The 24905-nt window shown below is 38.2% G+C and overlaps 1 protein-coding gene and 1 non-coding gene across 2 annotated transcripts in view; one reads left to right on the plus strand and one right to left on the minus strand.

Moving 5' to 3' along the window:
• Positions 1–24905, plus strand: part of TEX11 (testis expressed 11) — a 348555-nt gene that overhangs the window by 249435 nt on the left and 74215 nt on the right. The window contains exons 17-23 of the mRNA XM_067724324.1: positions 7961–8085; positions 13087–13172; positions 16039–16095; positions 20103–20143; positions 21580–21666; positions 22099–22169; positions 24757–24873. Coding sequence (XP_067580425.1) covers positions 7961–8085; positions 13087–13172; positions 16039–16095; positions 20103–20143; positions 21580–21666; positions 22099–22169; positions 24757–24873 — 584 coding nt within the window. The remainder of the gene's footprint in view (positions 1–7960; positions 8086–13086; positions 13173–16038; positions 16096–20102; positions 20144–21579; positions 21667–22098; positions 22170–24756; positions 24874–24905) is intronic.
• On the minus strand, positions 24141–24269 carry LOC137217698 (small nucleolar RNA SNORA11). Its single transcript, XR_010940200.1, has one exon. It is a non-coding gene; the product is annotated as a small nucleolar RNA SNORA11 (small nucleolar RNA).

The raw sequence follows: 24905 nt of genomic DNA on the forward strand, positions 1-24905 counted from the left end.
TTATGCCTTCATCTGTCAGTGCACACTTAGGTTGCTTGCATGTCCTGGCTACTGTAGATAGAGCTGCAGTGAACATTTTGGTACATGTCTCTTTTTAAATTATGGTTTTCTCAGGGTATATGCCCAGTAGTGGGATTGCTGGGTCATATGGTAGTTCTATTTTTAGTTTTATAAGGAACTTCCATACTGTTCTCCATAGTGGCTGTATCAATTTACATTCCCGACAACAGTGCAAGAGGGTTCACTTTTCTCCGCACCCTCTCCAACATTTACTGTTTGTAGATTTTTTGATGCTGGCCATTCTGACTGGTGTGAGCTGATACCTCATTGTAGTTTTGATTTGCATTTCTCTCATGATTAGTGATGTTGAGCATCCTTTCATGTGTTTTTTGGCAATCTGTATATCTTCTTTGGAGAAATGTCTATTTAGGTCTTCTGCCCATTTGTGGACTGGGTTGTTTGTGTTTTTTTTATACTGAGCTGCATGTGCTGCTTGTATATTTTGGAGATTAATCCTTTGTCAGTTGCTTCATTTACAAACATTTCCTCCCATTCTGAGGGTTCTCTTTCCATCTTGTTTGTGTTTTCCTTTGCTATGCAAAAGATTTTAAGTTTCATTAGGTCCCATTTGTTTATTTTTGTTTTTATTACCATTTCTCTAGGAGGTGGGTCAAAAAGGATCTTGCTGTGATTTATGTCATAGAGTGTTCTGCCTATGTTTTCCTCTAAGAGTTTGATAGTGTCTGGCCTTACATTTAGGTCTTTAATCCATTTTGAGTTTAGTTTTGTGTATGGTGATCCATTTTGAGTTTTTTTTGTGTATGGTGTTAGGGAGTGTTCGAATTTCATTCTTTTACATGTACTGTCCAGTTTTCCCAGTGCTACTTATTGAAGAGTCTGTCTTTTCTCCATTGTATGTTCTTGCCTCCTTCATCAAAGATAAGGTGACCATATGTACATGGGTTTATCTCTGGGCTTTCTATCCTGTTCCATTGATCTATGTTTCTGTTTTTGTGCCAGTACCATACTGTCTTGATTATTGTAGCCTCGTAGTATAGTCTGAAGTCCAGAGCCTGATTCCTCTAGCTCCGTTTTTCTTTCTCAAGATTGCTTTGGCTATTCGGGGTCTTTTGTGTTTCCCTACAAGTTGTGAAATTTTTTCTTCTAGTTCTATGAAAAATGCCATTGGTAGTTGGATAGGAATTGCATTCAATCTGTACATTGCTTTGGGTAGTATAGTCATTTTCACAGTGTTGATTCTTCCAATCCAAGAACATGGTATATCTCTCCATCTGTGTGTATCAGCTTTAATTTCTTTCATCATTGTCTTATAGTTTTCTGCGTACAGGTCTCCTTAGGTAGGTTTATTCCTAGGTATTTTATTCTTTTTGTTGCAGTGGTAAATGGAAGTGTTTCCTTAATTTCTCTTTGAGATTTTTCATCTTTAGTGTATAGGAATGCAAGCGATTTCTGTGCATTAATTAATTTTGTGTCCTGCTACTTTACCAAATTCATTCATTAGCTCTAGTAGTTTTCTGATAGAATCTTTAGGATTCTCTATGTATAGTATCATGTCATCTGCAAACAGTGACAGCTTTACTTCTTCTTTTCCCATTTGGATTCCTTTTATTTCTTTTTCTTCTCTGATTGCTGTGACTAAAACTTCTAAAACTATGTTGCATATTGATGGTGAGAGTGGACAACCTTGTCTTGTTCCTGATCGTAGAGGAAATGGTTTCAGTTTTTCACTATTGAGAACGATGTTGGCTGTGGGTTTGTCATATATGGCCTTTATTATGTTGAGGTAAGTTCCCTCTATGCCTACATTCTGGAGGGTTTTTATCATAAATGTGTGTTGAATTTTGTCAAAAGGTTTTTCTGCATCTAATGAGATGATCATATGGTTTTTCTCCTTGAATTTGTTAATATGGTTTATCACATTGATTGATTTACATATATTGAAGAATTCTTGCATTCCTGAGATAAACCCCACTTGATCATGGTGTATGATCCTTTTAATTTGCTGTTGGATTCTGCTTGCGAGTATTTTGTTGAGGATTTTTGCATCTATGTTCATCAGTGATATTGGCCTGTAGTTTTCTTTCCTTGTGACATCTTTGTTTTTGTTTTTTGGCGGTACGCGGGCCTCTCACTGCCGTGGCCTCTCCCGCCGCAGAGCACAGGCTCCTGACGCGCAGGCTCAGTGGCCGTGGCTCACAGGCCCAGCCGCTCTGCGACATGTGGGATCTTCCTGGACCGGGACACGAACCCGTGTACCCTGCATCGGCAGGCGGACTCTCAACCAGTGTGCCACCAGGAAAGCCCTGTGACATCTTTGCCTGGTTTTGGTATCAGGGTGATGTTGGCCTCATAGTATGAGTTTGGGAGTGTTCCTCCCTCTGCTATATTTTGGAAGAGTTTGAGTAGGATAGGTATTGCTCTTCTCTAAATATATGTTAGAGTTCACCTGTGAAGCTTTCTGGTCCTGGGCTTTTTATGTTAGAAGATTTTTAATCACAGTCTCAATTTCACTGCTTGTGTTGGTCTGTTTATATTTTCTATTTCTTCCTGGTTCAGTCTCCGAAGGTTGTGCATTTCTGAGAATTTGTCCATTTCTTCCAGGTTGTCCATTTTATTGGCATATAGTTGCTTGTAGTAATCTCTCATGATCCTTTGTATTTCTGCAGTGTCAGTTGTTACTTTCTTTTCATTTTTAAATCTACTGATTTGAGTCTTCTCCCTTCTTTTCTTGATGAGGCTACCTAATGGTTTATCAATTTTGTCTGTCTTCTCAAAGAACCAGCTTTTAGTTTTATTGATCTTTGCTGTCGTTTCCTTCATTTCTTCATTTATTTCTGATCTGATCTTTATGATTTTTTTCCTTCTGCTAACTTTGGGGGTTTTTGGTTCTTTTTTCTCTAACTGCATTAGGTGTAAAGTTAGGTTGTTTATATGAGATGTTTCTGGTTTCTTGAGGTAGGATTGTATTGTTGTAAACTTCCCTCTTAGAACTGCTTTTGTTGCATCCCATGGGTTTTGGGTCGTCATGTTTTCATTGTCATTTGTCTCTAGGTATTTTTTGATTTCCTCTTTGATTTCTTCAGTGACCTCTTGGTTATATAATAGTGTATTTTTTAGTTTCCACATGTTCGTACTTTTTACAGATTTTTTTCTGTAATTGATATCTAGATTCATAGCTTTGTGGTCAGAAAAGATACTTGATACAATTTCAGTTTTCTTAAATTTAGCAAGGCTTGATTTCTGACCCACAGTATGATCTGTCCTGGAGAATGTTGCATGAGCACTTGAGAAGAAAATGTATTCTGTTGTTTTTGGATGCAATAATTCTGTAAATTATCAGTTAAGTCGTCTTGTTTAGTATATTATTTAAAGCTTGGTTTCCTTATTTATTTTCATTTTGGATAATCTGTCCGTTGGTGAAAGTGGTGTGTTAAAGTCCCCTGCTATGACTGTGTTACTGTCGATTTCCCCTTTTATGGCTGTTAGCATTTGCTGTTAGGAGCATAAATATTTACAATTGTTATATGTTTTTCTTGGATTGATCCCTTGATCATTATGTAGTGTCCTTCTTTGTCTCTTTTAATAGTGTTTATTTTAAAGTCTATTTTGTCGGATATGAGAATTGCTACTCCAGCTTTCTTTTGATTTCCAATTGCGTGGAGTATCTTTTTCCATCCCCTCACTTTCAGTCTGTATGTGTCCCTAGGTCTGAAGTGGGTCTTTTGTAGACAGCATATATATGGGTCTTATTTTTGTATCCATTCAGCCAGTCTGTGTCTTTTGGTTGGAGCATTTAATCCATTTACATTTAAGGTAGTTATCGATATGTATGTTCCTATTACCATTTTCTTAATTGTTTTGGGTTTGTTATTGTAGGTCTTTTCCTTCTCTTGTGTTTCCTGCCTAGAGAAGTTGCCTTTGCATTTATTGTAAAGCTGGGTTGGTCGTGCTGAATTCTCTTAGCTTTTGTGTGTCTGTCAAGGTTTTAATTTCTCTGTTGAATCTCAGTGAGATCCTTGCTGGGTAGAGTAATCTTGGTTGTAGGTTTTTTCTTTTCATCACTTTAAATATGTCCTGCCACTCCCTTCTGGCTTGCAGAGTTTTTGCTGAAAGGTCAGCTGTTAACCTAATGGGGATTCCCCTGTATGTTATTTGTTGCTTTTCCCCTGCTGCTTTTAATAATTTTTCTTTTCATTTAAGTTTTGATAGTTTGATTAATATTTGTCTTCACATGTTTCTCCTTGGATTTATCATGTATGGGACTCTCTGCAGTTCCTGGAATTGATTGACTATTTCCTTTCCCATATTACGGAAGTTTTCAACTATAATCTCTTCAAATATTTTCTCAGTCCCTTTCTTTTTCTCTTCTTCTTCTGGGACCCCTATGATTCGAATGTTGGTGCATTTAATGTTGTCTCAAAGGTCTCTGAGACTGTCCTGAATTCTTTTCATTCTCTTTTCTTTATTCTGCTCTGTGGTAGTTATTTCCACTATTTTATTTCCCAGGTCACTTTTCCGTTCTTCTGCCTCAGTTATTCTACTATTGATTCCTTCTAGGGAATTTTAATTTCATTTATTATTGTGTTGTTCATCATTCTTTGTTTGCTCTTTAGTTCCTTTTGATCCTTGTTAAATGATTCTTGTATTTTCTCCATTCTATTTGCAAAATTTTGGATCATCTTTACTATCATTATTCTGAATTCTTTTTCAGGTAGACTGCCTATTTCGTCTTCACTTGTTAGGTCTGGTGGGTTTTTGCCTTCCTCCTTCATCTGCTGTGTGTTTCTCTTCTTCTCATTTTGCTTAACTTACCGTGTTTGCCGTCTTCTTTTTGCAAGCTGCAGGTTCTTAGTTCTTGTTGTTTTTGGTGTCCGCTCCCAGTGGGTAAGTTTGGTTCAGTGGATTGTGTAGGCTTCCTGGTGGAGCTGACTGGTGCCTGTGTTCTGTTGGATGAGGCTGGATCTTGTCTTTCTGATGGGCAGGACTATGCCCGGTGGTGTGTTTTGGGGTGTCTGTGACCTTATTATGATTTTAGGCAGCCTTTCTGCTAGTGGGTCGTGTTTTGTTCCTGTCTTGCTAGGTGTTTGGCATAAGGTGTCCAGCACTGTAGCTTGCTGGTCATTGAGTGGAGCTGGTCGTAGCGTTGAGATGGAGATCTCTGGGAGAGCTTTCGCTGTTTGATAATACATGGAGCAGGGAGGTCTCCTGTGGTCCAATGTCCTGAACTCGGGTCTCCCACCTCAGAGGCACAGGCCTGACACCCAGCTGGAGCACCAACACCCTGTCAGCCACACAGCTCGGAGGAAAAGGAGAAAAAAGGAAAGAAAGAAAGAAAAATAAAATAAAATGGAATTATTAAAATAAAATATTAAACATTAAAAAGTAATAAAAAAAGAAAGAAAGAAGAGAGCAACCAAACCAAAAAACCAATCCAACAATGATAACAAGTGCTAAAAACTATAGTAAAAAAGAAAACCAAAACAATGGACAGACAGAACCCTAGGACAAATGGTGAAAGCAAACCTATACAGACAAAATCACATACACATATACACGCATGAAAAGTGAAAAAGGAAAAAGTATATGTATCTATATATTAAAAAAAAGGAAGAGAGCAACCAAGTCAATACACAAATCTACCAGTGATTATAAACTCTAAATATTGAAATACGATAAACATAAAACCAGAAACAAATTAGATGCAGAAAGCAAACCCCAAGTCTACATTTGCTCCCAAAATCCACCGCCTCAATTTTGGGATGATTCGTTGTCTATTCAGGTATTACAGAGATGCAGGGTACATCAAGTTGAATGTGGAGATTTAATCCACTGCTCCTGAGGCTGCTGGGAGAACCTTCCCTTTCTCTTCTTTGTTCGCACAGCTCCTGGGATTCAGCTTTGGATTTGGCTCCGCCTCTGTGTGTAGGTCTCCTGAGGGCATCTGTTTTTCCGCTCAGACGGAAAAAAAGTAGCAGCTGATTAAGGGGCTCTGGCTCACGCAGGCCAGGGGGAGGGAGGGGTACGGAATGTGTGGCGAGCCTGTGGCGGCAGAGGCCAGCGTGAAGTTGCAACAGCCTGAGGCATGCCGTATGTTCTCCTGGGGAAGTTGTCCTTGGATCATGGGACCCTGGCCGTGGTGGGCTGCACAGACTTTCGGGAGGGGCTGTGTGGATAGTGACCTGTGCTTGCACACAGGCTTCTTGGTCCTGCAGCAGCAGCCTTAACGTTTCATGCCCGTCTCTGGTGTCTGTGCTGATAAACGCGGCTCTCATCTGTCTCTGGAGCTTGTTTAGGCAGTGGTCTGAATTGCCTCTCCTTGCACACCCTGAAACAATGGTCTCTTTCCTCTTAGGCAGTTCCAGACTTTCTCCCAGACTCCCTCCCGTCTAGCTTTGGTGCACTAGCCCCCTTCAGGCTGTGTTCAGCCAGCCAACCCCAGTCCTCTCCCTGGGACCTGACGTCCGACTCCGGAGCTTCAGCTCCCAGCCCCTGCCCACCCCAGCGGGTGAGCAGACAAGCCTCTCAGGCTGGTGAGTGCTGGTCGGCACTGATCCTCTGTGCGGGAATCTCTCCACTTTGCCCTCTGCACCCCTATTTCTGCACTCTCCTCCATGGCTCTGAAGCTTCCCCTCCAACCCCCCCGCCCCCAGTCTCTGCCAGTGAAGGGCCTTCCTAGTGTATAGAAACTTTTCCTCCTTCACAGCTCCCTCCCAGAGGTGCAGGTCCTGTCCCTATTCTTTTGTCTCTGTTTTTTCTTTTTCCTTTTGCCCTACCCAGGTACATGGGTATTTTCTTGCCTTTTGGGAAGTCTGAGGTCTTCTTCCAGCGTTCAGTAGGTGTTCTCTAGGAGTTGTTTCACAAGTAGATGTATTTCTGATGTATTTGTGGGGGGGAAGGTGATCTCCACGTCTTACCCCTCCACCATCTTAAAGGTCTCTCTATCTCTGTCTTTTAATTGGATCATCTAGACCATTTATATATATATATATATATATATATATATATATATATATATATATATATATATATATATATATATATATATTTTTATTTTTTATTTTTTATTTTTTTTGCGGTACATGGGCCTCTCACTGTTGTGGCCTCTCCCGTTGCGGAGCACAGGCTCTGGACTCGCAGGCTCAGTGGCCATGGCTCACGGGCCTAGCCGCTCCGTGGCATGTGGGATCTTCCCGGACCAGGGCACGAACCCGTGTCCCCTGCATCGACAGGCGGACTCTCAACCACTGCGCCACCAGGGAAGCCCTAGACCATTTATATTTTAACGTGATTACTGATATGGCTAAGTTTAAATTTAGCATCTTGTTATTTGTCTTCTAGTTGTCCTATCTGGTCTTTGTTGCCATTTTTCTTTTTTCTGCCCTTCTTTTAGATTAATTAATATTTTATAATTATGTTTATCTCATTCTTTGGCTTATTAGGTATAACTTTTTGTTTTGTTATTTTAGTTGTTACTTAAGGCCTATAGTACATATATATCTAACTTATCATGGTCTAACTTCAAGACATATAAGGAAATATAATACCACCATTCTTTTTTTTTACTTTATTCTGTATTAGAATCCACTATGTGGATGTGCCAAATTGTATTTAACCCATACATTATTGATGAAATTTAGGTTCATTCCATATTTCACTCTTACAAAAAATTGCTGTGTGAACATATTTGTATGTTTTTATTCACTTTTCGGATGTATCCATGGAATAAATTCATAGAGGTGAATTGCCTAGTTGGGCATTTTTGTGACATTCAAGTCCTCCTTGACAGTTTAGAAATTTAGATGACTTTATGAAAATTTATATTTTAAAGATATTAATGCTCTTAAAACAAATTCCAAAGTCATTGGGATATAATTAACCAGAGATAGCTATTATCTTTGATAAGAGTATCTCATTTTTTAATTGTTTCCTTGTTTTTCAGCTTTGCAGGCAATTGCTCCTTCAGAGAATTTATTAAGAGCTGAAGAACAAGAAGAGAATGATGTAGTTACAAATAGAAGTTTAGTTTCCATGTTCTTCAGTTTAGCTGCCCAGTGTGCTCTTCAGGTAATTCTTATGTACCCATCTATGAGATTTTTACCTCTTTTCCATTTTCAGAGACAATTAGAATGGAATCATCATCAGTTAGGCACAGGAGAGGCCTTTCTTTACCCTCTATTTTGCCTCATTGTTTTCACACCAAGCTTTGTTGCAGAATTGCTTTATTTCTCTTCATTGCTTTATGATATAGAGAAAAGTAAATAAAACAAAGTGAGGTAATAGTTTTGAGCTTAAAACAACAGAAAAACTAAGCATAGCAAAACATTAACTTTTATTAGAAACTTGAGATTTGAAGTGCTATACCATGCAAAAAAATAGTCATCTATTTGGAAACTTATCTTTATCATCAGTTTGCAAAAAAAAAAAAAAAAACACAGTTTAAATCTTAATGGAGCTTTTTAGTTTGTAACCAGAAAGCGACTTTAGTTTAGAAGTATTAAATACTTGCACCTCCTTTGTTTACTTGCAAAATTCTGGTCTTAGTAATATACAGGATTAGGAGAAGCATTGTAGCAACTGTGGAGCTCTTGGACTAGGTGATAGACTAGGTTTGAATTCTGGCTCTGCCAATTAAGTTCTTCCCTTCTTTGAATCTTAATTTCATCATTTGTAAAATAAAGATAATACCTAACTCCAGTGTTATTGTGAAAATTGACTAAGAGGATGGCTGAAAATGTGATTTGTAATTAAAGAAGCTTGATCTACGCATATAGTGTTTCTGTTCTTATTAACGATATACAATCTGGCCACAGCTGTCTCTTCTACTTTATCTCATATTACTCCCCTGTATCATCATTATAGTGATGTAAGCCACCATTACGTTAGGCACAGGATCTAGAATGGTGGAGGCACAGGCCCTCTATAACTCCAAGCAAATACAGTGTCTGTCAAACAGGCCAGTCACATTCCTTTTTCTGTGTCTGGTTCATACCATCCCATCTTTTAAGAAATGTTCTTATTTAAATGCCACCTTTTCAAAGTCCAACTTAAGATTTCCTTCCGCTGTAGAGACTTCCCAAATCAATTCCAGTCCTCAATTGCTCTCGTTCTACTCTAAGTTTCAGTAATTTTTAACGTGTATGCTAGTTATTTGGTCTGTATCATATATACTGCCTTATATTGCTAATGCATGGATTGTCTGTCTAACTTGACTTATAAAGTCCTTGAGGGCCATATTTCTAGTCCCTTGCCCAATATCTTGCCCAAAGTAGTAGCTGAATACAGTTTTGAATGATATGTTTTGATGTTAATGAATAGGATAATAGAACTCTTGGAAGAGGAAAAATATTTGGCAGATGTAGATACATGATGTGCTTGTGCAGGAAATGAGAGAAAAATCTCTAATGGGGAACCCAAAGGCAAATATCTTTTTAAAGGAAGGTTTATAAAGTTACATTTGATAGAAAGCAGAAGAAAGCCAGTGGAAGAATTATAGAACTATATTTCTGAAAAGGAAAATAATTTTAATAGAGGAGAAAGAATCAGGAAAAAAAAAAGCCTCAAGTAGTTTGAATTAGAAGATGGAAGGAAGGATGGATGAGCCAAACCCAGGAAACTGAATATATCTCTACAAAAGAACAAGGGTGGAATCCAGTTTTTACTTACTACAATTGCTTTGCAAAAGGCATTTCAAGTGCTAGTGAAACTATCATTCATTCAGCAAATATTTATTGAGCACCTACTAAGTGCCAGGCACTGTTATAGTCTCTTGGGATAAATTAGTAAACAAAACAGTGATACGCCTTCTTGGAGCTAACATTCAAGCAGGAGGAGAGAAGATAATAATAGGCATAATAAATAAGAAATTATATAATATGTTAGAAGATGATAATATAGAAAAATAGAGCAGGATAACAATCCTCTGGGATTGGTGTGAGTTATTTTTTTTAAATAGGGTGGTGAAGATAGGTCTCATCGAGGAGATGACATTTGTACAAAGACTTGAAATTGTTGAGGGAGTTAGCCCTGTAGATATATGGGGGGAGTGAAGAGGAAGAGTAATACAGGCAGAGGTAACAGCCAATACAAAGGCCCTAAGGTATGTATCAAGGAAGCAAGTATGGCTAGAATGAATAAAGGGTGGGATTAGTGAGAGATGAAGTCAGAGAGGTGATAGTTTGGATTATGTAGATCCTTATAGGCCAGTGAAAGGACTTTGACTTTTACTCTGAATGACATGGGGAACCATTGGAAGGTTTTTAACAGAGCAGTGACATGATTTGACTTTCATCTTGGCTGTTTTATTGAAAATAGACCATAAAAAAACCAAGCAAGGAGACCTGTTAGGAAGTTTTCGAAGTAATCCAGGGAAGATTAAGGTGACTCAGATAAGGGAGATAACAGTGGAGGTAAATGATAACAGAATTTGCTGACAGATTGGATGATGGGTATAAGAGAAAGAGACTGGGTCATCAAGTGGAGTTGCCATCAGTTGAACTAGGAAAGGCTGCAAATAGAGTACGGTTGGGGTGAAAATCAGGAGTTCAGTTTGGACATGATGCATTTGAGATGTCTATTAGACTATCCAAGTAGAGATCTGAATAGTCAGTTGTATATATGACTCCGGAGTTGTGAAAGAGGTCTGGGCTGAAGAGAAAAGTTTAATAAGAGTCATTAATATATAGATGGTATATAAAGCTATGAGACTGGGATGTCATCACCAAGGGAGTGAGTATATATGCAGTAGAGATGAGGACCAGAGACTGAGCCTGAAACCCTCAAACATTAATGGTTTGGAGAAAAGAAGAGGAACCAGTAAAGGACAATGAAAGGGAGTAATCCATGAGGTAGGGGAAAACAAGGATGATGTGGTGTCTTGGAAGCCAAATGTGTTTCAAGGAGGAAAGAGTGATCAACTATGTTGAATGTTGCTGCTAGGTCAAATACAGTGAGGACTGAGAACTGACCATTGGAATTTATAATATGGAGGTCATCGGTGAGTTTGACAAGAGCAGTTTTGGTAGAGGTAGGACAAACACCTGATTATAGTAGGCTCAAGAGAGAATTGAAGGAAAGGAATTGGATACAGTAAGTATAGACAATTCTTTAGAAGAGTTTACTACAAAGGGAAGAAAAGAAGTTGGGCAAGAAAACAAAATTTTTTTTTAAGTTGGGCAGTAGTTGGTGAGAGAAGTAGGATCAAGAGGTTTGTTTGTTTGCTTAAATGGGATGAGTGAGAATGTTTATTTGCTAATAGGAATGACCCAGTTAAGAGAACAAAAATTGACAATGTGAGAGAGAAAAATGAAAATTGTTAGAGTAATGTCATTAAATAGGCAAGAGGTGATGGATGCAAGTGTATAAGTTTAGGGTTTGGCTCTAGGAAGAAACATGGATAGTTCATTTATGATAGCAGTTGAGAAGGCAGAGTATGTGGTGTGGTTCCTGGTGTGTGAATAGAAGTGGTAGTGGGAATCTGTGGAAGTTCTCTTTCTGCTTCAGTTTTCTCAGTGAAGTAGGAAACAAGGTCATCACCTGAGAGTGAGAATAGGAGAGGAGGTGTTAGGTGTTGAGAAAAGAGGATAAGATATCAACTAATCATCCAGAAAATCAAGAAAGTGAATGGCAAGGGTAGTGTGGTATGCTTGCCTTGTGGCAGTAAGGTCCATTTGATGAAGTTTTAAAAATAAAACAAATAGTTGTACAGGTCTTTACCCAGCTACTTTCAGCTGCATGGATGCAGGCACAAAAGTCACTAGAAAGTTGAATTTAACCAGGCTTATGGTTTTCCCAGGTGAATACAATGAAGCAGAAGAGGGGCAGGAAAATCAAGGAACAAGGGAGTGATTATAATTAATCCCCATGGAATTTAAACTGGATACAGAGGAGGACTTCAAGGGGATGAGGGGTGGTGAAATATTAGTAGTATCAATGTATTGGAGATCTTAATGCAGTTGAAGGATTGCTGGAGTGGTAGAGGGAGTGAATTAGAAAGGTAGGAGATGGTAGAATACATGAAATAGAGCAGGGTACAAGACAAGAGTGAGGGAGTGAGGCACCTAGAATTGGTCCATGCACAACCTGAGAATGAGTGTGTCCATAAATTGTGTACCCTAGGAGCCTCACTTGCATGACCTGGCTTTTAGTGATGACAGTGCCCAGTAAATGACTGTGCTAGTGAATGGCTAAGATAATTGGCAGAGTGGAATTCAAGGAAATAAGAGACTAGGATATTAAAAGGATCATCTATCTGTATAATGAAAATGCCAAAAATTGACAGGAGTATACTTTGGAAAAAATAACTGTGAGGAGTAGATAAATCATTAAGAAATGAGAAGAAATGGTCTGAGAGCAGTTCACCATAACAGTGAGGGATAATGGGTGATATAGTCTGGTGACAGGAAATTCAAAGCTGGGGGTTTTAGGGAGCAAGAGGGAGAATAATTCTAAAACAGCAATGAAGAGCAAAAATGATGCCTACTCCATCTCCAGGTCTAGGGAGATGAAAGAAAAACAGCCACTACTTGAGAGGGCTTTATTGGAAGCAGTGTCCTTGGAGAAACCTAGATTTCCATTAGAGAAAGAATGTAGAGGGAACTTTCTGGGAAGAAGTTGCTCATAGAGGAGACTTTGCTGATAATGGACTGAATTTCAGAAAGCATAGTGGAAGGGTTGGAGGAGTTGGGGAGAAATGAGAAAAGAGGACAAAAGGGATTTACAGAGGGTGCTGGAAATGAGGGTGACCTCAGAGTCCAGGGTTCTTTTGGCTACTGCTGACAAACAGGAATAAAGAGCACAGTAAGATTAGTCCTAGTGAATTCAAGGCAGTGTTGGCAAGGCTGTAAGTGTTTATGGATAGGGAGGAGTGGCTTTCTGGGGCCAATATGAACCTGTTCTGTTTTTGTCAATGAGTTATATCTTCATTCTACCATCTTGCAGTAGCTCTTTTTAGAATACAAAACAAACAGGTTCAGATTTTGTCTTCCCCTTAATGGACAGGAATATAGATAACATTTTATAAGTATCACTTTGAGATGTAATTTAACATATTATATTTGTTCTTTATAGAATGAACAACAAATCGTGGCAGAAAAAGCTTTGGAATATTTAGCTCAATATTCAGAAGACGGACAACAAGTCATTATAGCTTTAAAGTAAGTAATCCACATCCTGTGGATGTGAAAGGATCTCCTCTGTACATGTTACTCTTGGTCTATAAACTTTGCCAAAATAGTACTGATGGGATCAAGCTGAGTCAATGCCTACAATACCAAGTGGTTTTTTTCCTAGCTTTATTGAGATGTAACTGACAAATGGTGGCGTTGTATAAGTTAAGATATGTAACCTGGTGATTTAATACACATTTGTATTATGAAATAGCACAGTAAGATTAGTTAATACATCCATCACCTCACAAAATTACACACTGTGTGTGGTGAGAACATTTAAGATTGACTCTCTTAGCAACTTTCAAATGTATAATACAGTATGGTTAACTACAGTCACCATGCTGTACGTTAGATCTTTGGAATGTATTCATCTTATAACTGGAAGTTTATACCCTTTGACCAACATCTCCCCATTTTCTCCACCCACAGGCCCTGGCAAACATCATTCTACTCTATTTCTATGTGTTTGGATTTTCTTTCTTTCTTTTTTTTTCTTTTGTTTTTTTTTTCTAGAGATCCCACATATAAGTGGACAATACAGTTTTTGTCTTTCTCTGTCTGACTTATTTCACTTAGTACAATGCCTTCAAGGTCCATCTGTGTTGTCACAAAAGGCAGGATTTTCTTCTTTTATTTGGTTGAATAATATTCCTGTTTGTGTGTGTGTACATATACCACATTTTCTTTATTCCTCCACTGATGGACACTTAGGTTGTTTCCATGTCTTGGCTATTGTGGATAATGCTACCGTGAACATGGGGGTGCAGCTATCTCTTCAAGATAGTGATTTCCTTTCCTTTGGATATATACCCAGAAGTGGGATTGCTGGATTGTATAGTAGTTTTATTTTTACTTTTTAAGGAACCTCCATGCTGTTTTCCACAGTGGCTGTACCAGTTTGCATTCCCATCAACAATGCACTAGGGCTCCCTTTTCTCTACAGCACTTGTTATGTCTCGTCTTTTTGATAATAGCCATCCTAACAGGTGTGGGGTGATATTTCATTGTGGTTTTGATTTGCATTTCTCTGATGATTAGTAATGTTCAGCATCTTTTCATGTACCTGTTGGCCATTTGGATGTCTTCTTTGGTAAAATACCTATTCAGGGGCTCTGCCCTTTTTTTTTTTTTTTTTTTTTTGGCGGTACGCGGGCCTCTCACTGTTGTGGCCTCTCCTGTTGCGGAGCACAGGCTCCGGACGCGCAGGCTCAGCGGCCATGGCGCACGGGCCCAGCCACTCTGTGGCATGTGGGATCTTCCCGGACCGGGGCACAGACCCGTGTCCCCTGCATCGGCAGGCGGACTCTCAACCACTGTGCCACCAGGGAAGCCCATCTGTCCTTTTTTTTTTTTTTTTTTGGCCCATTTTTTAATAAGATTATTTGTTTTTTGCTGTGGAGTTGTAGGAGTTCCTTATATATTTTTCTCCCATTCCATAGGTTGCCTTTTCATTTTTTTTGATAGTTTCCTTTGCTGTGCAGAAGCTTTTTTACTTTGATGTAGCCCCACTTATTCATTTTTGCTTTTGTTGCTTGTGCTTTGGGTGTCATATCCAAAAAATCATTGTCAAGGAGCTTTTTCCCTGTGTTTTCTTCTAGGACGTTTATGGTTTCAAGTCTTATATTTAAGTCTTTAATCCGTTTTGAGTTAGTTTTTCTGAGTAGTGAAAGATAGGGGTCCAATTGCATTCTTTTGTATGTGGATATCCAGTTTTCCCAGTACCACTTATTGAAAAGGTTATCTTTCCTCCATTAAATATTCTTGTCTCCCTTGTCGTATATTAGTTGACAGTATATATATGGGTTTATTTCTGGGCTCTCTGTTCTATCGGTCTATGTGACTATTTTTATGCCAATACCATGCTGTTTTGATTACTATAGCTTTGTAGTATAGTTCGAAAACAAGAAATGTGATGGCTCTAGCTTTGTTCTTTTTCAAGCTTGCTTTTGTTGTTCAGGGTCTTTTGTGGTTTCATTTGAATTTTAGGATTTTTTTTTTCTATTTATGTGAAAAATGCTATTGGAAATTTGGTAGGGATGCTTAAGGTAAAAAAAGATATCAGTTGAAACTGATCTTCCCCTTTCTCTGTTTGTATGAAGGAAAATGGTTTATCAAAAGGGAACTTTTACATACAATAATGAGACAGAGGAAGGTGAGGTTAGGACATGGTAACTCCTAATGATGTAACTGAGAATATGCCAGTGGGAAAAATAAACCAGAAGGGTCCTATAGTGATTCTCCCATTGGTTAACTATACTTGAGGCCATACTTCTGAAGGGAAATGGAGTCAGAGATACAAAAGTATCAGAAGGAGTCTTGAGATACATACGTTTAGTCAGATAAATATCTAAAATTATTCTGGATGATTGATGGTGTTTTTTCTTTTTAAAGATTTTTAGGATTTGAAACTTTACAAACTACCTTATTTTGTCAGTTCGTCATCATGCCGTCAGATCCCTTCAAAAAATATTCATCCTAGTTTATGTGGAACCCAAAGGCCAGTTCCAGGTTCCTTTATAGAAAGAAAAATATAAAAGACTTGTACACTATATCTGACGTTCTGGCAGGTGATTTGGGGCAATTATTATAAACTGTGGAACTATTTAAGAATTTGTCAAGCAACATTTTCGTTTTAAAATTATTTTATTAAATTACTCTTCCAAAATTACAAAGTTGGTATGTTTTCATTGCAACCATTAAGACATACAAAGACCTATAAATAAAATAATCTCCTTTTTTACCTCTCTTTTCTCACTTCTGCCTCCTGGGCTAATCAAGATTAATAACTTGGTATATATTCTTTCACATATTTCTTCCTAAGCATCACTTTTTATATTACTTTATCATACAGGTGTTTGCTTCGTCTTGTTCTTCCAAAAGTTTCTCACATGCCAGAATCTGAAAACAAGTAAGTTATAATTCAACAGAAATGATGTATTCACCGTTAGAAAAAAATATAACAATTTTCACTAGAAACCTTGTATTGAGAGATATATAGTATACTGGGTAAGGTCAATATAGGCTCTGGGGCCAGTCTTCCTGGGTTCATATTTTGGCTCTGCCACTTATTAGAATATGTAACCTGGGCTTCTGTTTCCTGATCTGTAAAATGGGTATAATAATAGTACCTACCTTATGAGGTTGCTGTGATGACCTGATGAATAAATACGTGTAAAACACTTAGAATAGTGCCAGGCATTTACCATGCCCTCAGTAATGTTCGCTATGATTTCATTATGATATTGTGTCTGTTTCCCCCTTTCTTAACAGGAGACTTAAATATAGACATAGCTCTTAGCTCTTACTTTCCCATAGAAACATAAATAACCTGGTTGGCTTGTTGATTCTGATTCTGTATCAGCTCAGCTGGGAGTATTCAAATATCTTTCTGCTCACAGTTTCTATGGCATAAGATATAAAGAACTTAACAATACATGGAAGAATTGGGTCACCCATATTTCATTCACAAAATTCACTTCCTCCTAATGATTTAAAAGAAAACTCTATTCAAGGTCTTGACTAGGGATAACTTTCAGAGAAATACCACCTATCTCTATTTTCTCTACTTGGACAAAAACTCTGTAATAATGTATCACTACTTCATTTTTGCTTTGTATATTTGTACCTGGAGGCAATATTTTTTTTTAGCTAAATTCTTTGGGAACTATCTATGACTGAGATAATATTAGATTGATGACATAACTTTTTTCATAATGCAAATTTTACCCAGACATATATGGTAAGTTTTGCCCCTTGTTTACAGGCTCTATGAATCCATTTGAAGGGCACTCAAGCTAACTAAAAAAAAAAAAAACATATTGAGATAATTGAAAATTTGAGTAATGACCAAATATTTGATATTAAGAAATTATTAACTTTTAGGCATATAGTGGTAGTATAGCTATGTTTTTAAAAGGATCCTTATATCTTATAGGCACATCCTAAAACATTTATGGATGAAATGATGTGATGTCTGGAATTTGCTTCTACAAACAGTAAATGCTGGAGAGGGTTTGGAGAAAAGGGAACTCTCTTGCACTGTTGGTGGGAATATAAATTGATACAGCCACTATGGAGAACAGTATGGGTGTTCCTTAAAAAACTAAAAATAGAACTACCATACAACCCAGTAATCCCACTACTGGGCATATACCCTGAGAAAACCATAATTCAAAAAAGTCATGCACCAAACTGTTCACTGCAGCTCTATTTACAATAGCCAGGACATGGAAGCAACCTAAGTGTCTATCAACAGATAATGCATAAAGAAGATGTGGCACATAGATACAATGGAATATTACTCAGCCATAAAAAGAAACGAAATTGAGCTATTTGTAGTGAGGTGGATGGACCTAGAGCCTGTCATACAGAGTGAAGTAAGTCAGAAAGAGAAAAACAAATACTGTATGCTAACACACATATATGGAATATTTTTTTTAAAAAGTTCTGAAGAACTTAGGGGCAAGACGGGAATAAAGACACAGACCTACTAGAGAATGGACTTGAGGATACGGGGAGGGGGGAAGGGTAAGCTGGGACAAAGAGAGAGAGTGGCATGGACATACATACACTACCAAAAGTAAAATAGCTAGCTAGTGGGAAGCAGCTGCATAGCACAGGGAGATCAGCTCGGTGCTTTGTGACCACCTAGAGGGGTGAGATAGGGAGGGTGGGAGGGAGGGAGACGCAAGAGGGAAGAGATATGGGGACATATGTATATGTATAACTCATTCACTTTGTTATAAAGCAGAAACTAACACACCATTGTAAAGCAATTATACTCCAATAAAGATGTTTAATAATAATATGGGAGAAGGGGGGTAGGTGGAGGTATCATTAAAATAAGATTGATGATGAGTTAATAATTATTGAAGCTGGGCCATGGATACATGGAGATTCATTCATCTGTTAAATATAAACATCTTTGAAATTTTCAACGATAAAAAGTTAAAAAATGAAATAAACTCAGAGACTAAATTTTGATAGCTAATAGATTGTGAGAGCTTCTCAAAGGCTAGTACTATTTGTATTTATCTTTGTATCTCTGGAACCTAGGACAGTATCTAGCACATAATAGCCACTCAATTTATTTAAATGGCTGAATACCAGTCCTTCACAGGAAGATCTTATATTGGATTTAAAAGGTGCTTCATATTCCATGTAATTGTGATGCACAGTCAGATCCCACTCATTAAAACTAATTTAAAGATGGGGAGAAGGAAAGGGATCTTGTTCAAATTAATGACAAACTTTAATTACAGAATATTTTGTAAATATACCTTTATTGTTCTCAAGTAAATATAGTAATAAAGAACATCTACTAGCAGTGTTTTCAAGTAGAGGTCAGGACCTGATTTAACAAATAGATTAGACTAACGTATAAAAGAAAAAAAAAGCCTAATTCAATGGGAAGAGTCAGAGAATTGAGTTCTAGTTTTAGCTGTTTCACTAACTTCTGGTTTACCTTAGACAATAACAACTTATTTAACTTCTCTAAGCTTTATTTTCTTCACCTATTAAATAAAAGAAGGTGAACTGGAAAAGTTCTGTCCTCTTCTAAAAATCTTATGTTTTTCAATTACAGTATCTACCTAAGTATTAACAATTCGTGTGCTACAATTTTTGAAAGCAGTTTGTCTCTTAAATAGACTATACATCCCTTTCCATGTGCTCATTCTTACTTGTACTATTTATTTGCATTAATGGACCCTCCCTAGATTATTTTATATAGTCACTGAATTAAATAGTGAAGTCGGGCTTCCCTGGTGGCGCAGTGGTTGAGAGTCCGCCTGCCGATGCAGGGGAAACGGGTTCGTGCCCCAGTCCGGGAGGATCCCACATGCCGCGGAGTGGCTGGGCCCGGGAGCCATGGCCGCTGAGCCTGCAGGTCCGGAGCCTGTGCTCCGCAATGGGAGAGGCCACAACAGTGAGAGGCCCGCGTACCGCAAAAAAAAAAAAAAAGTTAAATAGTGAAGTCAACTTTAGCTCAGCTGAAATTCAGATTAATAAAATTTACTGTTAGAAGTTACTTTATATAAAGCAGATGTTTAATGTTTATCCCTAAGAAAGCTGCTACTTTTCCTGAAGCACAGTCTGTATTGTATAATACTAGACATTCTCCTGATAAGGCCAGTCTTATAGTGTGTTCTACCCTACTTACCATAAACTTCCTTAGTTGAGTTTGCTGATACTTCCATATTCAATCCTTTGTTTAAGCATAATGGGATGTTTTTCTCTGTTAAAATTTATGTTGCCCCTAAAGAAGCTTAACTAAGGGTCAAGAGACCTAGGTAGTAGTAGTCTTGGCATTGTCATTGCATGACCTTAGACAGAACATCCCGCATTTCCAGATCTGTTTCCTCATCTGTAAAATGAAGGGTATGGATAAGTGGTTTTTAAACTATATTCCTTAGAAACCTGGAAATTCTGTGGCACTGCCTCAGGGACTTCCAGGAAGCTGAGACTCTAGGCCTCCACCTACCACTGGTTCAACCAGAGCAGGTACACTTTTGTCTCTTCTTGTATATTAGACTTTTATAAAATTTTATTTGAAACACAGGTTCCAGTTCCCCCTCTTCAAAAAAAACCAAAGCTTGAAAATCACAGAGATCACTACCTGCTCTCAAATTCTATGACCCTGTAATATAAAACCTTATCAGTCATTGAAATCCTTTGCTTGAGAGTAGGTGTAGAAGGGGAAGAGAGAAAAAAATATGAGGACATTGGAGATGAGGAACAGTGTCCTATAATGAGGAAAAAGAGTGTTGAAATGATAGGTTGGAGCCTTGAACAACAAACTTCACAATTTAACATTTTCCTTGAGCTGCTCTCAGGCAAATATAGAGTCTCTTTTTGATACTTTTCTGTAGTAAAGCTTTGGAACAGTATGAAAATACTCTTTTCTTTATTTTTTAGAAAGAAACAAATGGATAGACTTTTGACTTGCTTGAATACAGGTAAATATCTCCTTGGTTATTTTCACTCCTTCATTTTGCCTCTATCCTCTATTAAATTCTCCAAGTACATTGAGCACACTGACTCAGGCTTCGTGTTTGAGTTAAGCTTCATGCTTTTACTAACATACGTCACAGCAGTATACCTGTTTATTTATTCACAAGCAGAGAAAAGTTTGTCATCATTAGCATTCATCTCCAAATGTGATTTCACCTCTGTTTTTATTCCAGTTTTTTGAAAGACATTTCCCTTCCTTCCTTCCTTCCTTCCTTCCTTCCTTCCTTCCTTCTTCCCTCCCTCCCTCCCTCCCTCTCTCTCTCTCCCTCCCTCCCTCTCTCTCTCTCCCTCCCTCCCTCTCCCTCCCTCCCTCCCTCCCTCCCTCTCCCTCCCTCCCTCCCTCTCCCTCCCTCTCCCTCCCTCCCTTCCTCTCTCTCTCTCTCTCTCCCTCCCTCCCTCCTCCCGCCCTCCTCCCTCCCTCCCTCCCTTCCATGTCTATTGCCACTTGGTCCTAACCTAGAAATTGAACAGGTGAAAAAGGGTCAAGACAAATAAAAATATTCTGAGCCCTGCTAATTTTCATGTTCTCTGAATCAAATTCAGATTGTTTACTCTGTTGTTTTGAAGCTGTCCATCTGTCTATCCAAGTCTGTGTCATCTCCTCTATCTACTAATTGCTCCCTGTCCGCTTCATTCAGCTAACGTCCTAGCTACATTGCATTCCTTTTTCCAACTCTATGCTTGCTTTCTTGGTGTCCCTTTTGCCTAATAGGTCTTCCAGTTTCTACTGCCCATGTACCTATTTCCTTATGTCTAAAACACACCAAAAACTCCATATCTTAGAAATTCAGTTCCATTTATTGCAGTAGTTCAATTTTATACCTCAAATACCTGTCAACAGGGTGCAAATGTAGCAAAGTGGTTTAGAAACTACAGCTTTTCAAAAGATAAAAAGTTTTCTGTTGGCATTCTTATCTCTCAGAAGGGCACATGAGTATGTAATAAATGCTTTCTGATGATGACGGCACATTCTAGTTCCATACTGTGCTTGCTGTAGGAGCTCAGTAAATATTATGCCAGCCTATCAATATTCTTCCAATCCTCAATCTCCTTTTCAGTGTTTTAAATGATTATTCCTCTTCTTTGTTTCCTTACACGTAAATCATATCTTTCTACCTCAGGTGGTGAATGATTGCTCTAATTAAAATTATAAATCTCTCCAAAGATGTGTTTGTTCCCCAGAGTTTGAGTTAACAGTTCCTTGGAGCTTGGTAATGCTTTTTGTCATTTAAATTACTTTTGGTATGCACCCATGCACACGCATAAAAAAAGAACTTTCTATATTCAAGCTCATGTTTGACAGTTTTTAAAGCAGGATTAACAACTTTGCTAGAGTATAAAGTAAAAGACCTCAATATCAGATTTTCCTGTTTGACTGCAGCACTCCCGAAACTTGCTCAGTATTTTGATGGAGAAGTCTCGACTTCAGGCTCAAGGACTAATGAAGCTCATTGGTTTCGAAAAACAGGTAAAAGGAAATTCTGTGGCTATGGGAAACATTGTGGGGTGGTAGAATCAGATGTGGATTCAAATTCTGGATCTTCCATTTGTAGCTATGGGTACAAGGATAACTTGCTTAATCTCAGTCGGTGAACTCCTCACTGTGATCCTCATTTTTTAGGTGGATTTGTGCCAAGTAAGAATTTATCATATGTCCCCAATTTTAAAAAATCCAACACTATCTCCATTGGCCATTGTCCTAGAATTAAAGATTGGAAGTGATGGAAGTCTCTAAATTTACCTGGAAAAAATTTCTCTAAAAACCTAAAGTTAGCTTTTTTTAACCCCTGAGAAACCCCTCATTAGTGTGTTAATATTAAAGATGTAGGTAGTGGAGATTATAATGGTACAGGTTAAACAGTAAATTTTCATAATTATGTTATTTCATGTTAACTTTCAGCTTGGAACTTGGCTGTGCAATGTAACAAAGACCCAGTGACAATGAGAGAATTTTTCATAATTTCTTATAAGGTAAGTCTCTTCCAACAAGTATCTCACATATGGATCACAACAAGGATATGACCACTATGAGTATAGTCAATGACTAAGTATAGAGTGAGATTGGCTTTTAATCTAGGAATTTTTAATATATGTTTAAGCAGGAATGACCTAAGGGGAATTTGATCCCTAAAGGGTATAATATGAGAACATGAGGCAGGTCTCCCCATTCTGAAGTATCACAAACAACCATCATGGAGCCTAAAGTTCTACCATAAGAGACTTATTCCTTTATCTTTGAAGGAATTTCAGTCTCTCAGAACCTATATCAAAATATAGCTATCTTTAGGAGGGAATACTCTAAGAAGTTGTCAATTACCAAAACATTAGGAAGGGTTATGGGTATAAGTCTATAGGAATATTGAATAGGTATCTGGGGACAACAGGAGGTTAAAAGGATGCTAAGAAGCTTGGACCTGCTTTATAATTTTTCTGAGAGCAGGTTTTGTGTGTAAGGATTTGTGAGCTTGTTTTGCAGTTATAAGCCTTTTAAAATAGGTGTTATCCTCCAAGGTAGAGGTTAAATGCCAGAAAGAGGATCAAGTATTGATTAGAGGATGAAAGGAGAGGTGGCAAAGAATATCCCTCATACACATTCTGGAGTATGCAGTCTGATATGTTGAGGTAGATTAAATATTTTAGAACTGGAACGAACTACAGAGATAATCTAGCACAACTCCCTCATTTTATATATGAGTCACCTGAGATGTACAGAGATTGGGTGTCTTGAAATGCTATTAGTTAAATGATGGCGATGATTATGATCACTAAATATTTGGGGAGATTAAGAAATAATGTTTGAAAGTTTAGGTACAATTTCCATTTTAATTAGGTGAAATAAATTAGCTTCAGTTTTGACATTCATGATAGCACTAGTCGGATTCCATGTTAGAATCAAGTAGCCTAGAATTTTACTGTACTACAAAGCTGGGAGGTTTGGTTTTTTTTGAGGTTAATTTGTGCTTTTATTTGCTAGTATAACTTAACTACAGTGGCCTGCAAACTTTTGATCTAAAAAATACCTTTTACATCACAGTCCAACAAACACACACACATATATAATATGCATGCATATATAAGCAAAACAAAAGTTTTGCCAAAAATGTCTACCCTGAGTGTTAATTCTCTTTTTTTTTGAGACTTTTTTTTTAAAGCAGTTTTAGGTTTACCACAAAATTGACAGGAAGGTACAGAAATTCCCCCATATACCCCGTCCTGACACATGCGTAGCCATTATCAACAGAGTCGTACCTTTTCTTTTTTTTTTGCGGTATGCGGGCCTCTCACTGCTGTGGCCTCTCCCGTTGTGGAGCACAGGCTCCGGACGCGCAGGCTCAGCGGCCGTGGCACACGGGCCCAGCCACTCCACGGCATGTGGGATCCTCCCGGACCGGGGCACGAACCCGTGTACCCCGCATCGGCAGGCGGACTCTCAACCACTGCACCACCAGGGAAGCCCCCTTTTCTTTTTTAAACCAATGACAAACTGCATTGACACATCATAAAACCACAGTCCACAGTTTACCTTAGGGTTCACTTTACTGAAGTGAGTAGTGTTGCATGTTCTGTGGGTTTGGACAAAAGTATAATGACATATATCCATCATTACAATGTCATACAAAGTATTTCACTGCTCCATAAAAACTTCTGTACTCTGTGTATTCAGCTCCCCTCTCCCCCCGAAACTCCTGGCAACCGTTGATCTTTTTATTGTCTGCATAGTTTTGCCTTTCCAGAATGGCATATAGTTGGAATCTATTTTTTTTCCCTTGAATAAAGAGATTCAAAGTCTTTATGTCTGTAAGACCACTTATGGCCCACTCATGTGTGGACCTCACTGGCTCTAGGTGGCAAACCTCCCCACTAAATACTGTAGCTTTTCTTCCAATATTGAGACCTGTCCCACTGGTCCTACCCAGAAGCCATGTGGAGCTACAGGGGGACATGTGTTGGGTATTTGTTCATAGGAAGGCCACAAGTTTGTGCCCCTTGTCACAGTGAACTCAGATTTCTGTTGGGTGTGTTGTAAATTGAGGAGCCATTTCTTCAGGCCCCCTGCTCTGAGCACAGCCCATGGGATTTTTTTTCTAAAGCTGGAGGAGAAGATTTAATGATGAGGTTATGCCTAATGCCTGTCAAGATTTGACATTGTCTCTTTCAACCATGAACAATATAGGTACTAATTTCAGCTCTATTCAGTGCAAAGGGGAAATCTATTTGCCAGGGGGAAAATCACTTAGAAATTACAACGTAAACCAAGAAGTAAATCACTAGATAGAAATACAGGGCCAAATGACAGTACTTGTCATTGGGAAAGATAGGAAAATTGTGAAGAAATGAAGCTTTTTAATCTCTAGAAAGGTGCTAAAAAACAATAGAAAGTAATAGAAAATTAAAACCATAGATCAGTGTTACAGTCTATATCATTTTTAAGGTGAGATGTGCTTTTCCAGCTGAATTTTGTCATTCAGACAGGATTTTGCTGATTTTCATTCTGATTGTTTGTGTTCACCTGGCAGAATTCTCACTATTCATTGATGTTCTGGTTATTTCTTATCAGCTGTCCCAGTTTTGTCCTTCTGATCAAGCAGTTCTGATTGCACAGAAAACATGTTTACTTGTGGCATCTGCAGTTGATCTAGAGAAAGGGAGAAAAGCTTCAACAATTTCCGAACAGGTAATGTGCAACCTTCAGGAAAAACACAAGCA

This window comes from Pseudorca crassidens, chromosome X (genome assembly GCF_039906515.1).
Source record: "Pseudorca crassidens isolate mPseCra1 chromosome X, mPseCra1.hap1, whole genome shotgun sequence".
Lineage (NCBI taxonomy): Eukaryota > Metazoa > Chordata > Mammalia > Artiodactyla > Delphinidae > Pseudorca > Pseudorca crassidens.